This window comes from Rana temporaria, unplaced genomic scaffold (genome assembly GCF_905171775.1).
Source record: "Rana temporaria unplaced genomic scaffold, aRanTem1.1, whole genome shotgun sequence".
Taxonomy (NCBI): domain Eukaryota; kingdom Metazoa; phylum Chordata; class Amphibia; order Anura; family Ranidae; genus Rana; species Rana temporaria.
The window spans coordinates 1-12,500 of record NW_024404665.1 but is presented as its reverse complement, the minus strand read 5'-3'; the positions used below and the strand labels follow the sequence as shown (position 1 = coordinate 12,500).

The 12,500-nt window shown below is 52.4% G+C and overlaps 1 protein-coding gene across 1 annotated transcript in view; it reads right to left on the bottom strand.

Annotated features, from left to right (window-relative positions):
* Positions 1 to 9,884, bottom strand: part of LOC120922823 (uncharacterized oxidoreductase YjhC-like) — a gene marked incomplete at its 5' end in the record, with an annotated part of 23,191 nt that extends 13,307 nt beyond the window's left edge. The window contains 3 exons of the mRNA XM_040334839.1: positions 1,775 to 1,834; positions 7,538 to 7,611; positions 9,762 to 9,884. Of these exons, the coding sequence (XP_040190773.1) occupies positions 1,775 to 1,834; positions 7,538 to 7,611; positions 9,762 to 9,884 (257 nt within the window). The remainder of the gene's footprint in view (positions 1 to 1,774; positions 1,835 to 7,537; positions 7,612 to 9,761) is intronic.
* Between the last annotated feature and the right edge of the window lie 2,616 nt (positions 9,885 to 12,500).

Here is a 12,500-nt window from a genome sequence, read left to right as displayed (position 1 = left end):
GAGTGGGGGTGACAAGGGGCGGTGCTCAGAGGTGAGTGGGGGGAGGGGACAAGGGGCGGTGCTCAGAGGTGAGTGGGGGGGCAAGGGGCGGTGCTCAGAGGTGAGTGGGAGGGGACAAGGGGCGGTGCTCAGAAGTGAGTGGGGGGGGGGAACAAGGGGCGGTGCTCAGAGGTAAGTGGGGGGAGGGAACAAGGGGTGGTGCTCAAAGCGGAGTGGGGGTGACAAGGGGCGGTGCTCAGAGGTGAGTGGGGGGAGGGGACAAGGGGCGGTGCTCAGAGGTGAGTGGGGGGGGCAAGGGGCGGTGCTCAGAGGTGAGTGGGAGGGGACAAGGGGCGGTGCTCAGAGGTGAGTGGGGGGCAAGGGGCGGTGCTCAGACGTGAATGGGGGGAGGGAACAAGGGGCGGTGCTCAGAGGTGAGTGGGGGGAGGGAACAAGGGGCGGTGCTCAGAGGTGAGTGGGAGGGGACAAGGGGCGGTGCTCAGAGGTTGAATGGGGGGAGGGAACAAGGGGCGGTGCTCAGAGGTGAGGGGGGGGAGGGAACACGGGGCGGTGCTCAGAGGTGAGTGGGGGGAGGGAACAAGGGGCGGTGCTCAAAGCGGATGGGGGGGGCAAGGGGCGGTGCTCAGAGGTGAGTGGGAGGGGACAAGGGGCGGTGCTCAGAGGTTAGTGGGAGGGGACAAGGGGTGACTCAGAAGGGGGGTGGGGAGTATCGGCACCCGTTCTGGTTACAATGTATCATTGCCGGTAACGGTGATAGTAACCGATGGGCCGGTAGTAGATCGCTGTGGAGAAATGCGTAGAATGGACATGGATGAGTAAAACGCACATCTCTGGTCCTCACCCTGAATAACCTTTTGTATTTTGTCTACATGACCCCTTTAAGGGACGACCCCCTCCCCCTCCACAAAGGTAAATAATGAAGCGCTGAGCGCAGTATTTGCATTCCATGTGGATGACTTTTCCCGGGAAGTACAGAGTGTACTCAGGGAAGACATTCCTCAGTAGAGGGTCAGGAAAGATCTTCCTCCCGTATATCAGAGAATATTAGGTGTTCATGTGACTTCCCCAGTGAGGGAGCGGATTGGAGCGGATTGGGGCTGAGTGAGGTTGATTGGGGCGGATTGGAGCTGATTGGGGCTGATTGGAGCTGATTGGGGCGGAGTGAGGTTGATTGGAGCTGATTGGGGCTGATTGGAGCGGATTGAAGCAAATTGAAGCTGAGTAGAGCAGATAGGAGCTGATTGGAGCAGATAGGAGCTGATTGGAGTGGATTGGGGCTGATTGGAGTGGATTGGGGCTGATTGGAGCGGATTGGAGTGGATTGGGGTGGATTGGGGCTGATTGGAGCGGATTGGAGTGGATTGGGGCTGATTGGAGTGGATTCGGGTGGATTGGGGCTGATTGGAGCGGATTGGAGCAGATTGGGGCTGATTGGAGTGGATTGGGTGGATTGGGGCTGATTGGAGCGGATTGGAGTGGATTGGGGCTGATTGGAGTGGATTGGGTGGATTGGGGCTGATTGGAGTGGATTGGGGTGGATTGGGGCTGATTGGAGTGGATTGGGTGGATTGGGGCTGATTGGAGTGGATTTGGGTGGATTGGGGCTGATTGGAGCAGATTGGAGTGGATTGGAGCAGATTGGGGCGGATTGGAGCGGATTGGAGTGGATTTGGGCTGATTGGAGTGGATTGGAGCGGATTGGGGCTGATTGGAGTGGATTGGAGCAGATTGGGGCGGATTGGAGCTGCTAGAAGCGCGCCGGGCGAGGACTTACAGCCATGGGTTTCTCCAGTAGAATATGATATCCCTTCTTGGCAAATGCGATGGCGGGATCCTAGAAAATAAGAGAGGAAAGGAGTGAATTTTTGTATAATGATCGTACAATGAAATCCCTGAACTCTCACAATGGTCCTCATTTAGGCCGAGTCTACAGGAGTGTCCAGAGGGGGGCGCTGTGCCTGGCACTCCGTGTGATGGGAAGGTCGGGATGAAGGACTCCACACACATTCATACAATATACACCATTGTTGCTCTCATCTCTGGGGGGGGGTGTCCTCCTTTGTTCCTCTGGGGGGGAGCTGGTCCCTCAATCACATAGAACACAATGTGGGCCGTCTGTATCAATGCCCACCGAGAGCTCAACGCACCGTCTACGGGGGGCCACTAGTGACGAATTTCCACAAGGCAGAAGATCCAGACAAACATCTCAGTGACTTTCCCCTCAATGTCCCTCGGGCTCTATGAAGGTCACCAAACACGGTCAGTCCCGCGGGGGCATTTCTAGGGTCCCGATAGGCCGGGGGCATTTCTAGGGTCCCGATAGGCCGGGGGCATTTCTAGGGTCCCGATAGGCCGGGGGCATTTCTAGGGTCCCGATAGGCCGGGGGCATTTCTAGGGTCCCGATAGGCCGGGGGCATTTCTAGGGTCCCGATAGGCCGGGGGCACCTCTGCACTTATAGATGACAATGTTGAGGGACTGGTAAGATACCAGGATGTCCCCTTTGGATCAAATCCAAGTCCGTCATCTTTTTCAACAAACAAAAATGAAATTGGTCTAAAAACTGTCACAGAAAAAGATGGAAATATAGAAAACATGGAAGACCGGGGGCTCTCAGTAGAAGATCGGGGACTCTCAGTAGAAGATCAGGGACTCTCAGTAGAAGATCGGGGGCTCTCAGTAGAAGATCGGGGACTCTCAGTAGAAGATCAGGGACTCTCAGTAGAAGATCGGGGGCTCTCAGTAGAAGATCGGGGACTCTCAGTAGAAGATCGGGGGCTCTCAGTAGAAGATCGGGGACTCTCAGTAGAAGACCAGGGGCTCTACGTAGAAGACCGGGGGCTCTCAGTAGAATATCGGGGGCTCCCAGTAGAAGACATGGGGCACTCAGTAGAAGATCGGGGACTCTCAGCAGAAGACTTGGGGCACTCAATAGAAGACTTGGGACACTCAATAGAAGACTTGGGACACTCAACAGAAGACCTGGGACACTCAATAGAAGACTTGGGGCATTTAATGGAAGACTTGGGGCACTCAATAGAAGACTTGGGACACTCAACAGAAGACTTGGGACACTCAATAGAAGACTTGGGGCACTCAACAGAAGACCTGGGACACTCAATAGAAGACTTGGGGCATTTAATGGAAGACTTGGGGCACTCAATAGAAGATTTGGGGCATTTAATGGAAGACCGGGGGCACTCAATAGAAGACTTGGGACACTCAATAGAAGACTTGGGGCACTCAATAGAAGACTTGGGACACTCAATAGAAGACTTGGGACACTCAATAGAAGACTTGGGGCACTCAATAGAAGACTTGGGACACTCAATAGAAGACTTGGGACACTCAATAGAAGACTTGGGGCTCTCAATAGAAGACTTGGGACACTCAATAGAAGACTTGGGACACTCAATAGAAGACTTGGGACACTCAATAGAAGACTTGGGGCTCTCAATAGAAGACTTGGGGCTCTCAATAGAAGACTTGGGGCTCTCAATAGAAGACTTGGGGCTCTCAATAGAAGACTTGGGGCACTCAATAGAAGACTTGGGACACTCAATAGAAGACTTGGGACACTCAATAGAAGATTTGGGCATTTAATGGAAGACCTTGGGGTACTCAATAGAAGACGTGGGGCACTCAGTTGAAGACTTGGTGCAGTCAACAGAAGACTGCGGGCACATGCCCTGGGTGCCAGGGTCTACCAATGCCCCTGCAACACAGATCCTCAGATCAGCACTGCCTGAATCTACAATTTTACCAGGAAGTCGTCTTCCATCCAAGATTTCTTATGCAGGGATTTTTCTTTGTGAAAAATTTCCCATTTTAGGGTTAAATAATTTCTATGAGAAATGTGTAGAAAGCCGGCAGTCACGGATCGGAGTCACGGATCGGAGTCACGGATCGGAGTCACGGACCGGAGTCACGGATCGGAGTCACGGACCGGAGTCACGGACCGGAGTCACGGACCGGAGTCACGGATCGGAGTCACGGATCGGAGTCACGGATCGGAGTCACGGATCGTACATTGATGGTGGTGGAGCTGCAGGTGCAGAGCTGTGCTGGTGAAACGCACTTTGTGTGCCATCTGGTTGGCATTCCACAAAGGAAGACGTATTGAGGTCATTCAGGGGGCAGCTGTAATGAGATTGTGGAACAGATGCTCGTGGTGCCCCCTCTGTGAGACGCGGAGAAGAGACCTCTGTGAGACGCGGAGAAGAGACCTCTGTGAGAGGCGGAGAAGAGACCTCTGTGAGAGGCGGAGAAGAGACCTCTGTGAGAGGCGGAGAAGAGACCTCTGTGAGAGGCGGAGAAGAGACCTCTGTGAGACGCGGAGAAGAGACCTCTGTGAGAGGCGGAGAAGAGACCTCTGTGAGAGGCGGAGAAGAGACCTCTGTGAGAGGTGGAGAAGAGACCTCTGTGAGACACGGAGAAGAGACCTCTGTGAGAGGCGGAGAAGAGACCTCTGTGAGACGCGGAGAAGAGACCTCTGTGAGACACGGAGAAGAGACCTCTGTGAGAGATTGAGAAGAGACCTCTGTGAGAGGCGGAGAAGAGACCTCTGTGAGAGGCGGAGAAGAGACCTCTGTGAGAGGCGGAGAAGAGACCTCTGTGAGACGCGGAGAAGAGACCTCTGTGAGAGGCGGAGAAGAGACCTCTGTGAGAGGCGGAGAAGAGACCTCTGTGAGAGGTGGAGAAGAGACCTCTGTGAGACACGGAGAAGAGACCTCTGTGAGAGGCGGAGAAGAGACCTCTGTGAGACGCGGAGAAGAGACCTCTGTGAGACACGGAGAAGAGACCTCTGTGAGAGATTGAGAAGAGACCTCTGTGAGACGCGGAGAAGAGACCTCTGTGAGACGCGGAGAAGAGAGACCTCTGTGAGACGCGGAGAAGAGACCTCTGTGAGACACGGAGAAGAGACCTCTGTGAGAGGCGGAGAAGAGACCTCTGTGAGAGGCGGAGAAGAGACCTCTGTGAGACACGGAGAAGAGACCTCTGTGAGAGGCGGAGAAGAGACCTCTGTGAGACGCGGAGAAGAGACCTCTGTGAGACACGGAGAAGAGACCTCTGTGAGAGGCGGAGAAGAGACCTCTGTGAGACGCGGAGAAGAGACCTCTGTGAGACACGGAGAAGAGACCTCTGTGAGAGGCGGAGAAGAGACCTCTGTGAGACGCGGAGAAGAAACCTCTGTGAGACGCGGAGAAGAGACCTCTGTGAGACGTGGAGAAGAGACCTCTGTGAGAGGCGGAGAAGAGACCTCTGTGAGACGCGGAGAAGAGACCTCTGTGAGAGGCGGAGAAGAGACCTCTGTGAGACGCGGAGAAGAGACCTCTGTGAGACGCAGAGAAGAGACCTCTGTGAGACGCAGAGAAGAGACCTCTGTGAGAGGCGGAGAAGAGACCTCTGTGAGACGCGGAGAAGAGACCTCTGTGAGACACGGAGAAGAGACCTCTGTGAGAGGCGGAGAAGAGACCTCTGTGAGACGCGGAGAAGAAACCTCTGTGAGACGCGGAGAAGAGACCTCTGTGAGACGTGGAGAAGAGACCTCTGTGAGAGGCGGAGAAGAGACCTCTGTGAGACGCGGAGAAGAGACCTCTGTGAGAGGCGGAGAAGAGACCTCTGTGAGACGCGGAGAAGAGACCTCTGTGAGACGCAGAGAAGAGACCTCTGTGAGACGCAGAGAAGAGACCTCTGTGAGAGGCGGAGAAGAGACCTCTGTGAGACGCGGAGAAGAGACCTCTGTGAGAGGCGGAGAAGAGACCTCTGTGAGACGCGGAGAAGAGACCTCTGTGAGACGCAGAGAAGAGACCTCTGTGAGACGCAGAGAAGAGACCTCTGTGAGAGGCGGAGAAGAGACCTCTGTGAGAGGCGGAGAAGAGACCTCTGTGAGACACGGAGAAGAGACCTCTGTGAGAGGCGGAGAAGAGACCTCTGTGAGACGCAGAGAAGAGACCTCTGTGAGAGGCGGAGAAGAGACCTCTGGGTAATTCTCACACATTGCCGTGATTTTTATTTTTTTGGGTAAAAGGAATTAAGATGGTGGAAATATCTAAACACTCATCAATGAATTATGGAACAAAGTCAGAGAAAAATGCTTGTATGGTTCCTGTTCATAATCTCCCGAACACAAAGAAGAGACAGAGGAGAAGAGACAGAGGAGAAGAGACAGAGGAGAAGAGACAGAGGAGAAGAGACATGGGAGAAGAGAAATAGGAGAAGACAGAGGAGAAAGCATGGGAGAAGAGACATGGGAGAAGAGACATGGGAGAAGAGACATGGGAGAAGAGACATGGGAGAAGAGACAGAGGAGAAGAGACATGGGAGAAGAGACAGAGGAGAAGAGACATGGGAGAAGAGACATGGGAGAAGAGACATGGGAGAAGAGACAGAGGAGAAGAGACAGAGGAGAAGAGACAGAGGAGAAGAGACAGAGGAGAAGAGACAGAGGAGAAGAGACAGAGGAGAAGAGACAGAGGAGAAGAGACATGGGAGAAGAGACATGGGAGAAGAGACATGGGAGAAGAGACAGAGGAGAAGAGACAGAGGAGAAGAGACAGAGGAGAAGAGACAGAGGAGAAGAGACAGAGGAGAAGAGACAGAGGAGAAGAGACATGGGAGAAGAGACATGGGAGAAGAGACATGGGAGAAGAGACAGAGGAGAAGAGACAGAGGAGAAGAGACAGAGGAGAAGAGACATGGGAGAAGACAGAGGAGAAGAGACATGGGAGAAGACATAAGAGAAGACATTGGAGTCGTTATTATACAATTGTAGATCTGAATGCACCCCGACCTTCCATGTCCTACATGAGAAAAGCATTCCACTAGACCTTGGCACCCTATCACTGCCCTAGACTGATTACTGAGCCAAGAGAGTGGCTGTGTTCCTGGCTGTGTTCCTGGCTGTGTTCCTGGCTGTGTGCCTGGTGGTGTGCCTGGTGGTGTGCCTGGTGGTGTGCCTGGTGGTGTGCCTGGTGGTGTGCCTGGCTGTGTTCCTGGCTGTGTTCCTGGCTGTGTTCCTGGCTGTGTGCCTGGCTGTGTTCCTGGCTGTGTTCCTGGCTGTGTGCCTGGTGGTGTGCCTGGTGGTGTGCCTGGTGGTGTGCCTGGTGGTGTGCCTGGCTGTGTGCCTGGTGGTGTGCCTGGTGGTGTGCCTGGCTGTGTTCCTGGCTGTGTGCCTGGCTGTGTTCCTGGCTGTGTGCCTGGCTGTGTTCCTGGCTGTGTTCCTGGCTGTGTTCCTGGCTGTGTTCCTGGCTGTGCTCCTGGCTGTGCTCCTGGCTGTGTTCCTGGCTGTGTTCCTGGCTGTGTGCCTGGTGGTGTTCCTAGCTGTGTTCCTGGCTGTGTGCCTGGCTGTGTTCCTGGCTGTGTTCCTGGCTGTGTTCCTGGCTGTGTGCCTGGCTGTGTTCCTGGCTGTGTGCCTGGCTGTGTTCCTGGCTGTGTTCCTGGCTGTGTGCCTGGTGGTAGTCATAATAAAGACCTAAACTTTTTTCCTTGTTGCTCCTCAGAGATAGGAATGGAGTTTTGTTCTCCTGAGGATTCACCTTGTGCAGTTTATCCGGAGTTGTGATGATCACGGCGTCGGCAAACTTCTCCCTTTCTACGGCTTCTCTCCAATCTGAACAGAAAATAACGATTAGTATTGTAGCCCATTATCCGCATTCAACAGACATTGTTACCTTGTCTATCACCCCAAAAAGGGTCACCTCACCCATCCTTCACTTCATCACTGACCCCCCCACTCCACCAGCTTCCAGATACGAGAGAGCATGTGACCCCCCCCATGTGACAGTGTCATGGCCAGACTAGCCAATTACCTGGCATGGTACAGAGGGGTCCAGAACAATAAAGAGGTGCAGGAAACTTGTGGAGACTTCCGTATGTCTTCAATCGATGGAAAACTTCCAACAGGCTCAGCAGTTGATGAGGCGGCACCCGACCAACAAGACTTTCCCCAATAGGGACCCAACAAGGATTTCCCCAATGGACACCAAACAAGACTTTGCCCAATGGGCACCCAACAAGACTTTCCCCAATGGGCACCCAACAAGGCTTTCCCCAATGGGAACCCAACAAGACTTTCCCCAATAGGGACCCAACAAGACTTTCCCCAATAGGGACCCAACAAGGATTTCCCCAATCGGCACCCAACAAGGCTTTCCCCAATGGGCACCCAACAAGGCTTTCTCCAATGGGCACCCAACAAGGCTTTTCCCAATAGGGACCCAACAAGGCTTTCCCCAATGGGCATCCAACAAGGCTTTCCCCAATGGGTACCCAACAAGGCTTTGCCCAATGGGCACCCAACAAGACTTTCCCCAATGGGCACCCAACAAGGCTTTCACCAATGGGCACCCAACAAGTCTTTCCCCAATAGGGACCCAACAAGGCTTTCCCCAATGGGCACCCAACAAGGCTTTCCCCAATGGGCACCCAACAAGGCTTTCCCCAATAGGGACCCAACAAGGCTTTCCCCAATGGGCACCCAACAAGGCTTTCCCCAATAGGGACCCAACAAGGCTTTCCCCAATGGGCGCCCAACAAGACTTTCCCCAATGGGCACTTAACAGTAAGTCATACCCTAGGCATGAAGAAAGGAGCACTAAACCAAAATCAGATGAAAGGGTCCAAGTTCAACCTCACAGTTGGGAAATAAAAGTCATAAAAAAAGGTTTCCCCTTAAGGCCATTGGGCACAAGTGATGTTTGACGTTGCTTCTGTCATCAATTGGCATTGATTGGAGTGGGGGCCATCAGAGGGGAAAGGATTGGATCGTGCCTGCCACTACCAACGGCTCCGGTAAGCGGCAGAGACAACCTAAACACAGTGGGAGGGGGTGGCACCTCTCCCGCTGCCAATAAAATAAATTTTGCGGTGAATCTGCCGCAGAGACCACTTTTATCTTAAAGAGTAGCAAATTGTGGGGTGTATCAAGATGGCCGCGAGGCAACGTCACTTTGGCTGCGCATTGCGCATTCACAGTAGGCCGGGTAGCATTTTTCTGATAGGTAGCGGCTATCTTATAGAACACAGGCTTACTGTGGCGAATTGCGGGGTGTAACAAGATGGCCGTCACGTTGTAGTAAAGGAATGTCACTTCCGTTAACTCATCTGACAGGGTCGCCGATTTTAACGGAACGCCGGCCTTATGCCGCGTACACACGATCATTTTTCGGCATGTAGAAAAAACTATGTTTTTCCAACTTCATCATTAAAACGTCCTTGCCCACACACCATCTTTTTAAAAAAAACGCTCTAGCAAAGCGCGGTGACGTACAACACGTACGCCTGCACTATAAAGGGGAAGTTCTATGCGAATGGCGCCACCCTTGGGGCTGCTTTAGCCGATTCCGTATTAGTAAAAGACGATTTGCGCTTTTCTGTCTGTTACAGCGCGATGAATGTGCGATCTCCATTACGAACGCTAGTTTTACCAGAACGAGCGCTCCCGTCTCATAACTTTCTTCTGAGCATGCGCAGGTTTTTCACGCCGCTTTAGCCCACACACCATCATTTTTTACAACCCGAAAAACGACATTGTTTAAAAAGTCATTAAAAAATGCAGCATGCTCGAATATTTTTTGGTCGTTTTTTCAGAACCCGAAAAATGATGTGAAGTCCACACACCACATTATGCCGCGCACACACCATCGTTTTAAATGACATTTTTTTAAAACAACGTTTTTTTCATGCTGAAAAATGATGGTGTGTGCGCGGCATGCGATTCAAAAATAATGTTTTATCTTAAGAGGAAAAAAACACACTTGCCTTCAAAATATTTGTCTTCATCCACCTCGTGATACTTTCTGATCTGTTCTCTGGCGGCGGATCGCGGATCCACAACCCCAACAAGCTGAAAGGCAAAAAAAAGAAGAAAACAAAAAAATTTGATTCAGATTAAAAATTGGAAATGTATTTTTTTCTTCATCATCATCTTGGCGTCAGACCTGGAAGTCCAGACCGATAATACAAGGACATTATTTTCTATGGAGTCCGTCGGAGACGCCTTCCTCTGGAACACACTATAGTGGAACCTCGGATTACGAGGATAATCCGTTCCAGGAGAACGCTTGTAATCCAAAGCACTCACATATCAAAGCGACTTTCCCCATAGAAGTCAATGGAAACAAAAATAATTTGTTCCCCATTGACTTCTATGGCATGCAATACAGCGACGGAGAGCCCCGGAAATACTCAGGACAGCTCGGCTGTTCTCGGTAACCCTCGGAAAGGCTTGGGAACTGAGGGCCAGATTCACAAAAGAGATACAACGCCGTATCTCTGTTTTAGGGCCGTTCTAACTATGCGGCTGGTTCATAGAATCAGTTACGCATAGCTAGCCCTAAGATCCGACAGGTGTAATTAAATTACACCGTCGGATCCTAGGATGCAATACTTCGGCCGCCGCTGGGGGGAGTTTGTGTCGTAAACCAGCGTCGGGTACGCAAATTAGCAGTTACGGCGATCCACGAAGGTTTTTCCCGTCGTTACGTCGGCGCAAGTGTTAGATTCCCGTCGCAAAGATAGGGCTGCTCTTAACATGGTGGAAAATTACTCCACCATGTTAAAGTATGCCCGTCTTTCCCGCGTCGCTTTTGAATTTTTTTGTTTTCCCGGCGTAAGTACGTTACGCACGTCGCGATTCTCAACACATCGGCGCATCGTAATTTCGCGCAAAGCACGTCGGGAAACTTGCGAACGGAGCATGCGCAGTACGTCCTATGCGGGAGCGCGCCTAATTTAAATGGTACCCGCCCCATTTGAATTGGGCCACCTTGCGCTGGACTTGTTTACGATACACCGCCGCAAGTTTCCAGGTAAGTGCTTTGTGGATCGGGCACTTAGACTGAAAACTTGCGGCGGTGTAACGTAAACGTGTTACGTTACGCTGCGCCGCAGGTACGAGAATCTGGCCCTGAGTATTTCCGAACGGCTGCGGCTGGTTGCGCTCGGATCCGGTGCCCCCGCACAGTTGCAGGTCATTGGTGTGGATCATAAAATTCCACCAAAAGCTACAGGAATATCAAAGTCCTCAGCCGAGATATGATAAAGAAAGGGCACCCCTGGATGGACTTTTAAGGGGCTAAGGTGGTTTGTAGATGAAGGGTGAACCCGAGATATCAGGAGGATGTAGAGAGGGGCAGCAGCCAATAGAACGGCCTCGTTTCTCGTATCCGGAGTAGTTTCTCTATAAACATTTCTGTAACATGAAACTCGCATTTCTTCCTCGTCAGTTAAACCGCCGGAACTTCCACTTCCCTTTTCTAATCTCCCTCATCCTTCTACCCCCCGAGGACACGGCCCACAGTACTGCCGCCCCTCTGGGCATACAAGACTTCCAACCTACCTCCTGAGTATCCCCGTCTACTCACCCCCCCAATTCTGTGTAGTGACCCCAATATCCATGTTCAATGGATGAAAAGAAGTTCAAAGGGATTATTTTTTTCTTAGCTCCGCAGTTCAAGGAAAATTTGTGTGCAGAAAAAAAAGTGAGAACACAAAATGTAGACAGGGTGTACATGGGGGGTCCTCTTCTGAAGAGGAAAGACTCAGCCCCCTCATCCCCCCGGGATACAAGGCTCCTGACGGGGACTGGGGGGGGGGATTGTTAACCAAATGGACAAAACCAGGGTCACCCCATTCTTCAGATCTGCAGAGGCAAGCTAAACCCTTTGAAGGGAGACCCCATGGGAGGGGAAGAACCTGACTCCCAAGTACTAAGTGGGGCTCCCATTATGCAAGACCCCATGGGAGGGGAAGAACCTGACTCCCAAGTACTAAGTGGGGCTCCCATTATGCAAGACCCCATGGGAGGGGGAGATTGTGACTCTCAAGTGTTGGTGGGGCTCCCATTATGCGAGACCCCATGGGAGGGGGAGAACCTGACTCCCAAGTACTAGGTGGGGCTGCCCTGAAAGGAGACCCCATCGGAGGGGGAGATTGTGACTCTCAAGTGTTGGTGGTGCTCCCATTATGCGAGAACCCATGGGAGGGGGAGAACCTGACTTCCAAATATTGGTGGGGCTCCTCTGAAGGGGAGACCCAAGGGAGGGGGAGATCATGACTCCCAAGTATTGATGGGGCTCCCATTAAGCGAGACCCCATGGGAGAGGGAGATTCTGACTCCCAAGTACTAGGTGGGGCTCCTGTGAAGGGAGGCCCCATGGGAGGGGGAGAACCTTACTATAAGACTACATGCCCCCCCCCCACCCGCCAAGACTTGGCAGGTCCAGGCAGCTCCACCCTACTAATTGAAAGTATATGAAGAGCACTGTGCTGTGTTTTTGGGGTGCCCAAAGTGCAAGACATTGGCAGGTCTTCTGGTCGGTATAAAAAACCCCTCCAGTCCACGGGGCAGATGTAAAAAAAAGAAAGCCTGCAGGTGGCGCTCTGACCAAGGTGCCATACTAAAACCACTGCAAGTTACCCCCTGGTGAATTTATGGCATCCCTGGACCGCCACTCTGGGGGGCACCGAGGACTTCTCTCAGCCAGTTTTCTTTAATGA